Raw genomic sequence first — 13,019 nt, 5'->3', positions numbered from 1 at the left:
ACAATAAAAAATGATATAAAAAAATATAATGTGTGTACCACTTGAACATTACCTTTTCAATATGCACCTGACATTTCCAGTGGCATAGTGTCAGATTGTTAAGTATGCCTTTATTCACACAGCTCACACAGGTTATGTTCAGTCGTAAATGACAGTGACCAAGCTTTCACATAAAGTTTATGACTTTGTTAAAAGGGAAAGAGCCATTTACCTATCACTCTGTAATTGGTCAATCAAAACCTCTTTAAAATGCCTCATACACAAACACACCATCTCAAAAGCAATAGACCAGCTAACAAGGGGACACCATGATACAACAAAGAAATAACTAGATAAACACTTTCTCCAGATGAGTCCATTAGGGTCCTCTATCTAAACAATAGTCAGGTTGGATTTCAGGAGCAGCCTACCTGACAACGGAAAACACGTAAGGCAATAACTGATTGGGCAAAGCTTTAGATGCCTGCTGAAATCGGATGGGAATGACTTTGGTCCTGCCTTATCTGTTGGCCGGAGCCACTTACCAGACAAATAACACACCTATTGTGACGATTACTGCTCAACTAGCCATGAAGACAGGGGCCATTAAATTGTTTCATGGGTGAAGAGACTGACATTCACCACCACATCTTGACTCAGAGCATTATCAAAATAAACTTGACTCATCCGCTTCTCTGCCAATTCACCCTATCAGCTCTAACTGATACCATCAGCACTACAGTTCCTACACGTGCAAGTTTGATTATGTTCTCCTAAAAAGTGTATTGCCTCCGATTAGGGTTGTACACATTGCTGGTGCGCTTAGTATACAGTAAGAAGCACAGGGAGGAATTTGTGGCTCTGATTCACCTATTCTCTTGGATGGGGACAAATATAACCATCAGAAAGGCAATGGTGCATGATTAAATACTTATTTCTGCTAGACAGTCTGTGTACACTACACAAAACAAAGATAGCCGCTGCATTGACAATAGGTTTTTCTCATGCAGACTATTTCCTCAGATTATGCTGATTTGGCCACCTAGGGCTCACTTATCTCAATTCAGAGAAATTGTGGGTGTAGCAGTACTGTATCTGATGACGTTCGTGGAAAAAGGGATGTGCTCACTTGAAAATGGACCATCCCTTCTCAGTAAGATTTTTAAGGTTTCTTAGTAAGTAATAATCGCAAGAAGTTCATAAACTGGCATAATCTATTCGGTGCCACTTGAGTTTACCCATTACATTAGTTCATCAAGCACTTGTTGTTTGTTGCTCCATAAATTATATACTATTCATTTGCTTGGGCCCACAGAGAATTTAAACAAAATACATTACATTGTGCATTAAATAAGGCTGAAGGCATTGGTGTAGCAATAGCAGTGTCGATGGATCAACTGTGTAAAAGTCCCATTCCCTGGTAGCAATTCTCAGCACCAGCCTGCGTGATGTGAAGGTAGAATGGTCACCCTACTGATATTGTTTATTGGCTAATCATCCGTATGCCTGGAAGTTCATTACTGTAAAAAGCCCCTCTATTGAAATGTGCACCTGCTGCCAATTACCTTCAAGGTTTACTTAAAACCCTCCCATCAAAAACTATTGCAGTGGGATAGTGGGATATACTTGCCAGAATGTATTCCCAGTGCAGACAAAATAACCAGATTTGGTCCAAGAGCTGGACTGAGTTTCAGGCATCATTGTATTTAGAGGGAAATGGGTCTCTAATTAAGTAGACGTCAGAAACATTGATAGGCTACATTAACTATTACTTTTTTGATTAATCAAGTATTAAATTACAAGAGCCAAGTTTATTCAGATCATTTTGCATCCAGTTTTAGTTAGTGGTTGGAATTGCTATTATCCAGGATCCAATCAAATGATATAGTGTATCTATCACCATTACTGTCCAGCTGAGGATGTGCTTGTATCTATTCCAGATAACACTAATGTAGCTAAGCAAACACATTTCTAATGTACCCTGGACTATGAGGAGTCACTAAGACAATGATTAATCACAGATCTATTTCACCGCCTTCATTTACACAACATCTTTCCCTTGCATAACTGTTCTCTCGGTTTATACCTATAATGTATTTATTCTAACTAATGCACTACCTATTGACCTTCAGTCTCCCGATAGAGGAAATTGATTTGCAATGAAGCTCAAATGATGAACTCCTTTGCCACTGCATGCTGTTCCACATACTGAACTGATGTGTAAACACAACAATAAAATACATGAATCTTAACAAAATGTCAGTCCCAGACATGTTACCACCAATGTACTATTAACAAGATAAAACTACTCAATTTTAGGATTAGTTTGTCACGTTATAGTCATATTTAGTATGCATTTTGTGAATTCATATATTTACAGAGGTGTAATTGTACTTTTTCTCATTGATATTGTATATTGCCCTTCTAAGTGGCTTTGGTGTGGTTGCTCCGTTGTAGCGTTTTGTGTTGCAATAGCCAATCAAGAAGTATGGTTTATCAATATATAGTCAATCAAGGTGATACCTCTCACTGGTGAAAATTAAAAGATACAAATCTGAAGGAAAATTTGATGCATCGATGGCAATTTATTTCTCAATTTGCGTTACATTACAATTGAGTATATTACACAGAAACAACTTCATTCTGGTATGCTTCTGTTCTGCAACTACATTTCGCAATATCTCGCTCATGTCAAGAATACATTGTTGTGGCATATACAGCAACTTGAAATTGGACACCCAAGAAAGCAGCAATGAATAATCCCTAACCTGGTCCAGTAACCTTTGTTCCCCAGAATTAATGGTACAATATATACAGAAATAGTTATGTTTCATGGCTTTCATATTTTTTCCCCCATTCAAAATAAAGATCTACTCACAATATCTAGTTGATCTAATATATTGTTTTTATAATTACTCAAAAGGGGTAACTTTATACAGAAAAAAGACAAAGCAAAGTATACAGATGATAAAGCTTCTTTAGGTAAATACATTTTATAATGTACAGTAGTTAGTGTTAAGTGTTCATGTTGAAAGAGTAAATACTGTAGCTCCACAGGATGGGGTCCACCACAATATCCAAGGAGAGTAAGCAAAGATGTCAAGAAATACCTTCTCATCTAAAGACCATGCAGTCATACTACAGTTCCATGGTATTCAACAACATGGGAATCTCTCTAATTTGCAATGCACTGGGTACCTGCATTACTTTACATTTAATTCTCAACCCTATCCCCCCCCCCAATGCACAAAAGACACCACAAGGAAAATAAAAACAGATTTCTGTGAATTATTAAAATCAGACTTTTGACAATGCAGGATTCAATGTTGCACTTCTATGCATCTGTTAGAGGCCAACTATGTATTACCACTTAACCCTGTTGTGTTTATGAACATGTAGGCCTTCAACTTTTAACTTAAGGGGAAACCTTTATGTAAAAACTGTTCTTTAAGATTTAACTGCATTTATATACAAAAAACATATCAAGAAGCCATTGAAAATATGTTAATAAGCATTTACAACTCATAATGTCAACTGTTAGTTCACCATGCATTGATTCAGTGTTCCCTCTACGCCTTCAAGGTTAAATGAATCACAGAATCATCAAGTTAATCTTGGTAGTACATTTAGTAGTTTTACTTGAATACTCCTATTCAATATTAATGCTCAGTTAATTTTTTTGCCTCAGCAGAATAATTCTCCCAATGTTCATACATTAAAGAAAAAGAAAACTCAGTATGAGTTTCTCGTAAACATAAGATGCTTCAGTTTTTAGAATTCTGTGCAGGCGTCCTGTTCTAAGGATATAAAATAGAACTCCAGAATGATTCCAATAGGGCAGCTTTGCTTCAATGTGAACGGGGCTCTAGGATGTGGGACCACCTGCAACATTTGTGGAAGATGTTATTGTGAGGCTTAGAGGGAACACTGACTCATTCACTCTTGTCACATCAAGACGTCGACCACATCTTCTCCACGGTCCTCCTCCTCTGTGACTTTGAGCGACAGCACCTCTTCATTGAGGAACAGGCCACTCAGCCTCTCCTTGCGGGCCTGTCTCTGCTCCTTCAGCTGTCTCTTACGCAGAGCTTTCTGCTGCAGCTTTCTCTGCTTAGAACGTTTCTACAACACAAATAGTAAAATAACATAAGCAATGTGTGGCAGTGGCACACCAAGCACACAAGACGCAGGGTTCTCCCCAAAGACTAAGAGAGGAGCTGCGCCACTTTCTGGACTGAAGTGGATATAACAAGTGACATCAAAAAGGGATCATAACTTTCACCTGGATTTACATGGTCAGTCTGTCATGGAAAGAGCAGGTGTTCTTGATGTTTTGTATACTTATATATATACTTATATATATACTTATATATATACTACATATATATATCACACACACACACAGTTGAAGTCAGAAGTTTACATACACCTTAGCCAAATACATTTAAACTCAGTTTTTCACAATTCCTGACATTTAATCCTAGTAAAAATTCAGTCTCAGGTTAATTAGGAACAACACTTTATTTTAAGAATGTGAAATGTCAGAATAATATTAGAGAGAATGATTTCTTTCAGCTTTTATTTATTTCATCACATTCCCAGTTGGTCAGAAGTTTACATACACTCAATTAGTATTGCCTTTAAATTGTTTAACTTGGGTCAAACGTTTCGGGTAACCTTCCACAAGCTTCCCACAATAAGTTGGGTGAATGTTGGCCCATTCCTCCTGACAGAGCTGGTGTAACTGAGTCAGGTTTGTAGGCCTCCTTGCTCGCACACACTTTTTTTTTCTTTTCATACTGGCCCCACGTGGGAAACGAACCAACAACCCGGGCGTGGCAAGCGCCATGCTCTCCCAACTGAGCTACACGGGGCTGGTGTTCTTTAGCTTGCAAACTTTCCTCCAAACATAACGATGGTCATTATGGCCAAACAGTTCTATTTTTGTTTCATCAGACCAGAGGACATTTCTCCAAAAAGTAAGATCTTTGTCCCCATGTGCAGTTGCAAACCGTAGTCTGGCTTTTTTATGGCGGTTTTGGAGCAGTGGCTTCTTCCTTGCTGATGGGCCTTTCAGGTTATGTCGATATAGGACTTGTTTTACTGTGGATATAGATACTTTTGTACCTATTTCCTCCAGCATCTTCACAAGGTCCTTTGCTGTTGTTCTGGGATTGATTTGCACTTTTCGCACCAAAGTACGTTCATCGGTAGGAGACAGAACGCGTCTCCTTCCTAAGCAGTATGACGGCTGCGTGGTCCCATGGTGTTTATACATGCGTACTATTGTTTGTACAGATGAACGTGGTACCTTCAGGCGTTTGGAAATTGCTCCTAAGGATGAACCAGACTTGTGGAGGTCTACAATTTTTTTTCTTTTGGTTTTCCCATGATGTCAAGCAAAGAGGCACTGAGTTTGAAGGTAGGCCTTGAAATACATCCACAGGTACACCTCCAATTGATGTCAATTAGCCTATCAGAAGCTTCTAAAGCAATGACATTTTCTGGAATTTTCCAAGCTGTTTAAAAGGCACAGTCGACTTAGTGTATGTAAACTTCTGACCCACTGGAATTGTGATACAGTGAATTATAATTGAAATAATCTGTCTATAAACAATTGTTGGAAAAATTACTTGTGTCATGCTAACCGATTTGCCAAAGCTATAGTTTGTTAACAAGAAATTTGTGGAGTGGTTGAAAAACAAGTTTAAATGACTCCAACCTATGTGTATGTAAATTTCCGACTTCAACTGTATACACACACACACCCGGTCAAAAGTTTTAGAACATCTACTCATTCAAGGGTTTTTCTTTATTTTTACTATTTTCTACATTGTAGAATAATAGTGAAGACACCAGTCTCAACGTCAACAATGAAGATGCTGACCTTCTTGGCAGAGTTGCAAAGAAAAATATATATCTCAGACTGCCCATCTTAATCTTTTATTGGCCAGTCTGAGATATGGCTTTTTCTTTGCAACTGGTGTTTTGCGGGTACTATTTAATGAAGCTGCCAAGGACATTTCTAAGTGACCCCAAACTTTTGAACGGTAGTGTAGTGCATTCAGGAAGTATTCGGACCCCTTGACTTTTTCCACATTCTGTTACGTTACAGCCTTATTCTAAAATGGATTAAATAGTTTTTTCCCCCTCAATCTACACACAATATCCCAGCTGTGTCGGTCACCGACATAATGGCGCGGGAAACATTGCTGCCAGTACAAGTTGATACAAATTTGCAAGTTCACTAGCGAGTGCAAGCTCAAGACAGACAGGCAGAGTAGACAGGAAGAGTAATGATGATGCGATTGAAAGACAAACTAAACCAACTATGCATAGCCAATGTGTGTATAAAGGAGATTCATTTCCATCAGGATATTTTCTGCTGGGCAATGTGTCCGGCAATGTTTTTATTAGTTGTTTTTTATGTTTTTTTATCTGCCAAAAGCCAGCAATTACTGGCAAATGAAAACACTGGTACATTTAATTATTCGACGAGGAGGAGCACAATACCAGCCATAGTGTACTCTAACAGTCAGAGTGAAGCCCCTTCCTTACCTTGGAGTCCCGGATGCGCTCAGCGGCACTGGACAGGTTTCCGTCGCTGTGGGCGCGGCTGATGTTAGCCGCGCTGCAGTTGGAGGCAGAGTTGCCGGTAGAGCCTGTGGATCCGGTAGAGCTGCTGGCACTGCTGACCATGCTAGCGTTGCTGCTGCTGGCCCCACTCACCCCGCTGGTGCTAGCACTGCTGTGGCCACTCCTCTTCCAGCTGTCCCGGGTGCTGCTTGGGCGCTGTCGTGGACTGTGCTCCCGGATGTAGTTCCTCACCTGTTCGATATGAATGTTTAGGCCTCAGGTTCAACACACTTCTGAAAAGTATGCTTATTTAGATCGAAGTACACTACCCAGCACATGGTGTCACAATCCAAGTAGAAAAATTGTGTCATATTGAGCTATTCACTCACCTGTTTCAGTTTTTCGTCCGTCAGGCAGTTGAGCTCGATGATAAACTCGCTGTCTGTGGGGGATATCTGTGCACACGGGTCAATGATCTTGATGATGTCCAACTGCTCTCGTAGCCCCATCTCCGTGCTGACTTTTCTGCTCAGATATTCAATATATTCCACCTGAGAGGCAGACAAAGCATGAAACACATCTGCAACTGCTGCTTTACAATTCATGGCATTGTAAATTTGAGAGCATGTTTCCATACCTGTTCATCATTGGTCATAGCACTCCAGGGGAGCTCATCCAGATTTCTATGTGGTTTGGTCTTTCTCTTGGAGGAAAGGCATGGGGAGCTGGGAACACTGGGTATGATGTCAGAGAGCACATCACTTCCACTGGCTATGTCGCTTCCAGGCAACTGTGGATAAACCAAAAACGTTATTACTCCAAATGTAACAACTACCAACATACGCTGACAATAATATTTGTCATCACATTGGGCCTAGCCTACCTGCCACTCAAATTCACTGTCTGACCAGTCCCAGTAAGTGCTGATAGAGGAGGACACATCGCTGCAGACGCTGCCCTCTGGGAACAGGTCGAAGGAGGTGAACTCCTGGTCGTCCAGGAGGGAGTAGCAGTCCTCCTGGTCTCCCACGGAGACGGAGGAGAACAGTTCCTCGCTGCATTCTGAGCTGGCCACACTGGTTCCACAGGAAGTCAGGTTCCATCTGAAAACAATCAACAAAATTGACCATTTTGGTGTGGTTGGTTTAGCCTATATGAACAACTAAGTTACACTAACATTACTGTCTTGTTTTGAAAGGTGTTACGCAAGCCAGAAAACAGGTATCAGGTCTTACCTGTTACTATGGAAGCGGTGCAGAGGGTCTGTCCGGTGACAAGACGACAACTGAAAGCCAAAGTCACTAACATCCAACGTGCCTGCCTCACTGAAGTTCCCTCGCTGCGATAGCAGTGGAAAGGGTTCCTCGGGGGCGAGGAACTTTTCATAAAGAGCCTCAGACATAACGATTTCTCCCCCTGAGAAAATGGTTAATATGGCCAAATGTTAAACAAGGCTCTTTTCACTTCCCTAAGCAGATTAGCTAGCTAGTTACCTGACCTGATCTTGGTTGGCATGACAAGAAAGCTAGGGTAGAGACAAGCGGTCTGTTACAGTAACAAAATATTGTTAACGCTAGGAAGCTACGTTAGCTGGCTTGTTACCTTGTCCATTTCAAGTGTTAACGACATGGTTCAGGCTAATAAGTTATTTGGACACAAAATACAGAATAATTGAAGGCAAATCCAAGATGGCGTAGCAGTGCGGTCATGTTTTTTTCTGTGTCCTTGTGTAAATAGCCTGTTCTTTTTGTTTTTTGTCTATTTTGTATACATTTCTAAATTTTACTTTTCATTCTTTAACTAAATATACTTTCCTGCAACCCACCTCACCCATAGTGAAAATGATTGTATTATTTCTTTATAACTTTTATCAAGAACCTTAAGATGAAACTAGTCTAGCTGCAACCGAATGGCTACTTGCTATCAGCCACCTTTAGTGTCTTCACCATTGTCCGTGGCCTGCACTACCCACCAGCCAGCTCTAGCCTGGACAATTTGTCAGCCAGTCTGCACAGCGTGCTATCGACACAGAGCATATCGGATTTTCTGCCGGAATCACTGGACCCTAGCACCGGATCATCGCAACCAGCTAGCTGCAACCAAATGGCTGTTGTCGTTGGCTAATTACCATTGCCCCTTAGCAAGCACCAGTTAGCCTTGAGCTAACCTCGAGCCAGGCCCATCTCCCAGCTATCTACCTCTCTGTCAACCGGACGGGACCTCCTAGTGTTGACACGGAGCCCCGCCGATCCAGCACGACTGGTTTGCCGACGAAATCGTCTGATGTGGTTTCAACAGGCTTCCCATTACGCCGTCGACCACGAAGATCCATCTGCTAGCCCCAGCCCGCTAGCACACGCAAGCCGGGCCTCTTGCTCGCCAGTGCTGTAGCAGCCCCCGAACTACCTCCGAACTCTCCTATTGCTGTTCACTGGACCTTATGTTAACTCAGCTATACAGCTGATGCCTGCTGGACTGTTCCTTTATACGGTACCGCATCCTGTTTATGTTTAGCCTCAGCCCAAACTTTGTCGCCATTACCAGCTGTTGTCTTAGCTCTCTCGAATAACACCTGTGATTGCTTTATGCCTCTCTCCCATGTCAATATGCCTTGCTTATTGCTGTTTCGGTTATTTCTTATTGTACTATTTCACTGTAGAGCTCCCAGCCCAGCTCAACCTGCCTTAGACAGCTCCTTTGTCCCACCCCCCATACACGCGGAGACCGACTCAATCGGTGCCTCCAGTGATGCTCTCTCTTTCATCGTTACCCAACGCTTAGATTTACCTCAATTGTACTCATATCCTTCCATATCCTTGTCTGTACATAATGAACTGAATCTATTCTACAATGCCCGGAAATCTGCCTCTTTTTTTCTCTGTACCCAACGCACTAGAAGACCAGTTCTTAAAGCCTTTAGCCGTATCCTTATTCTACTCCTCCTCTGTTCCTCTGGTGATGTAGAGGTTAACCCAGGCACTGTAGCCCCCAGTATCACTCCTACTCCCCAGGCGTTATCATTTGTTGACTTCTGTAACCGTAAATTAGACCAGCACAAAAACATCCTGGATGGATATTGACCTCATTCCATTAGTAGAGGATGCCTGGTTGTTCTTTAAAAGTGATTTCCTCTCAATCTTAAATAATCATGCCCCATTCAAATAATTCAGAACTAAGAACAGATATAACCCCTGGTTCTCCTCAGACTTGACTGCCCTTGACCAGCACAAAAACATCCTGTGGCGTACTGCATTAGCATAGAACAGCCCCCGCGATATGCAACTTTTCAGGGAAGTCAGGAACCAATATACACAATCAGTTAGGAAAGCAAAGGCTAGCTTTTTCAAACAGAAATGTTCACCCTGTAGCACTAACTCCAAAAAGTTTTGGGACACTGTAAAGTCCATGGAGAATAAGAGCACCTCCTCCAAACTGCCCACTGCACTGAGGTTAGGAAACACTGTCATCACTGATAAATCTACAATAATCGAGAATTTCAACAAGCATTTTGCTACGGCTGGCCATGCTTTCCACCTGGCTACCACTACCCCGGCCACCAGCTCTGCACCCTCCGCTGCAACTTGCCCATGCCCCCCCCCGCTTCTCCTTTACACAAATTCAAACAGCTGATGTTCTGAAAGAGCTGAAAAATCTGGACCCCTACAAATCAGCTGGGCTAGACAATCTGGACCCTTTCTTTCTAAAATTAGCCGCCGAAATTGTCGCAACCCCTCTTACTAGCCTGTTCAACCTCTCTTTCGTAACGTCTGAGATCCCCAGAGATTGGAAAGCTGCCGCGGTCATCCCCCTCTTCAAAGGGGGTGACATTCTAGATCCAAACAGTTACAGACCTATATCCATCCTGCCCTGCGAAAGTTTTTGAAAGCCAAGTTAACAAACAGGTCACCAACCATTTAGAATCCCACCGTACCTTCTCCACTATGCAATCCGGTTTCCGAGCAGGTCATGGGTGCACCTCAGCCACGCTCAAGGTCCTAAATGATATTATAACCGCGATCGATAAAAGACAGTACTGCGCAGCCGTCTTCATCGACCTGGCCAAGGCTTTCGACTCTGTCAACCACCGCATTCTTATTGGCAGACTAAATAGCCTTGGTTTCTCAAATGACTGCCTCGCCTGGTTCACCAACTACTTCTCAGATAGAGTTCAGTGTGTCAAATCGGAGGGCCTGTTGTCTGGACCTCTGGCAGTCTCTGGGGGTGCCACAGGGTTCAATTCTCAGGCCGACTCTATTCTCTGTGTATATCAATGATGTTGCTCTTGCTGCTGGTGACGCTCGGATCCACCTCTATGCGGACGACACCATTTTGTATACATCTGGCCCTTCATTGGACACTGTGTTAACAAACCTCCAAACAAGCTTCAACGCCATAGAACACTCCTTCCGTAGCCTTCAACTGCTCTTAAACACTAGTAAAACTAAATGTATGCTCTTCAACCGAACGCTGCTTGCACCCGCCCACCCGACTAGAATCACTACTCTCGGCGGGTCTGACCTAGAGTATGTGGACAACTACAAATACCTAGGTGTCTGGTTAGACTGTAAACTCTCCTTCCAGACTCACATTAAACATATCCAATCAAAAGTTAGATCTAGAATCGGCTTCCTATATTTCGCCTCCTTCACTCATGCTGCCAAACATGCTCTCGTAAAACTGACTATCCTACCGATCCTTGACTTCTGCGATGTCATTTACAAAATAGCCTCCAACACCTCCTTTGGCCGCCATTCCTTCCAGTTCTCTGCTGCCAATGACTGGAACGAACTGCAAAAATCTCTGAAGCTGGAGACTCTTATCTCCCTCACTAACCGATCACTGCACCTGTACACAGCCCATCTGTAATTAGGCCATCCAACTACCTCATCCCCATATTCTTATTTATTTTCCTAATTTGCACCCCAGTATCTCTATTTGCACATCATATTTTGCATATCTATCATTCCAGTGTTAATACGAAATTGTAACTATTTTGCACTATGGCCTATTTATTGCCTTACCTCCATAACTTACTACATTCGCGCACACTGTATATATATTTTCTGTTGTATTTTTGACTTTTTGTTTTGTTTACCCCATATGTAACTCTGTGTTGTTGTTTTTATCGCACTGCTTTGCTTTATCTTGGCCAGGTCGCAGTTGTAAATGAGAACTTATTCTCAACTGGCTTACCTGGTTAAATAAAGGTTAAATAAAATAAAAACAACGAGGCCTCGTTAGCTGGTTAGCGTTAGCTAGCTAAATCGCGTCGCGTAATGAGTCGTAAAAGGCAGCAAGCCAACGGGCTTGTTCGAGATAATCCATTATACAGCGACATTATTGTTCTCAGAACATCTTGCCTGGTTTACAGAAGAAGAAGTTGATCAAGCAACAAACCTTCCGTTGTTTAGAGAAAACCCTCCTCCATTTGCAAATTCTCCTCGCCGAGCAAATCCTTTTTGACAACACGACGCAACTCCACAAGTACACCGGTCAATGCGACGCTTTGAAAACTACAGCGCCCCTTGCGAGTGAAAAATAAAAGGAGGACCAAAAAGTTGTATTGCAACCAAAACAAGGTAAAAAAAATAAAATCCATACGTAATAGGAAAATAACTTCATCCCCCCAAATAAAAAATAGCTCATTGACAAAAACAAAACAAAACTCCAACTTCTTCCTTCTTTCAAATCTCCATATCTCCCTTCTCAGGCTCTAAGGCCTGAGAGGGTGGTACGGCTTGTGACAATATTCCATGTAACTCCTCTGCCGAGAAATATTTCAGTCCCAGGAACTGCTCCGCCGCATCCACAATGATATCTATCTTCCTGGACCTTCTCTCCACCTTGGCAGTGCCATTAATCACCATAGCTATAAAGGCCACAAAGTCCACTTTCTTAACCTTTAAAATGTCAGGATCCTGCTGGTCAAAGGCAACCCCTGCAGCCTGCAGTGAAGGCCTATCCACCACCATGGACTCTTCAGGTGCACCATTCAAATCCTCAACCCTTTTAACAGCTGGTGCATATGAAATGCTCTGGACAGCCCTGACTTTGGCCACCTCATTCTCTTTCACCCTTGTCGGGCATTTGAAAGATATGGCTTCATGGTTCCCACCACAATTGCAACATGTCACATTTTCATCACTTTTAAAACACATGACATGATCTTTAACACAACTTGGACATCTCGGCTTCTCCCTTCTGCAAACACTTGAAACATGATCAAAAGCTTTACATTGATCACACTGCATTGGTCTTGGGATAAATGCTTTGACTCTGTAGTTCATATACCCCAACTGCACTTGAGTAGGGATAGAGACTCCATGTTAAAAAACAAAAGAACAGATAGACTCTTCACTTTTTCTTCATTCACCACACGATTCATCCGACGTGCATCAATCACTCTAGGAATATTTTTCATCTCTTCAACATCGACTTCACACGAGACGCCAGATATAACCCCC

At 42.2% G+C, this 13,019-nt stretch overlaps 1 protein-coding gene across 1 annotated transcript; it reads right to left on the bottom strand.

Annotated features, from left to right (window-relative positions):
• Positions 1-2,539: 2,539 nt before the first annotated feature.
• Positions 2,540-12,055, bottom strand: LOC311107761 (protein FAM199X). The gene is made up of 7 exons (XM_084150292.1): positions 11,953-12,055; positions 7,791-7,971; positions 7,439-7,658; positions 7,193-7,345; positions 6,945-7,106; positions 6,538-6,807; positions 2,540-4,101 (listed from the first exon to the last, which is right to left on the bottom strand). Exons 2-7 carry the CDS (start codon positions 7,955-7,957, stop codon positions 3,925-3,927), a joined length of 1,149 nt encoding a protein of 382 aa, XP_084006418.1. The 5' UTR covers positions 7,958-7,971; positions 11,953-12,055; the 3' UTR covers positions 2,540-3,924.
• Between the last annotated feature and the right edge of the window lie 964 nt (positions 12,056-13,019).

The sequence above is a fragment of the Coregonus lavaretus genome (genome assembly GCF_964263955.1).
Source record: "Coregonus lavaretus genome assembly, chromosome: 32".
NCBI lineage: Eukaryota > Metazoa > Chordata > Actinopteri > Salmoniformes > Salmonidae > Coregonus > Coregonus lavaretus.
Note: the sequence above shows the minus strand (reverse complement) of the source record. Positions and strands in the feature narration are given on the sequence as shown.

Coding starts and splice junctions, on each gene's coding strand:
- LOC311107761 (XM_084150292.1), bottom strand. CDS start 7,957: ATGTCTGAGGCTCTTTATGAAAAGTTCCTCGCCCCCGAGGAACCCTTT. Junction 7,346..7,438: donor ACAGTGAATTTGAGTGGCAG/GTAGGCTAGGCC, acceptor GTTTATCCACAG/TTGCCTGGAAGCGACATAGC. Junction 7,107..7,192: donor CTATGACCAATGATGAACAG/GTATGGAAACAT, acceptor TCTGCCTCTCAG/GTGGAATATATTGAATATCT.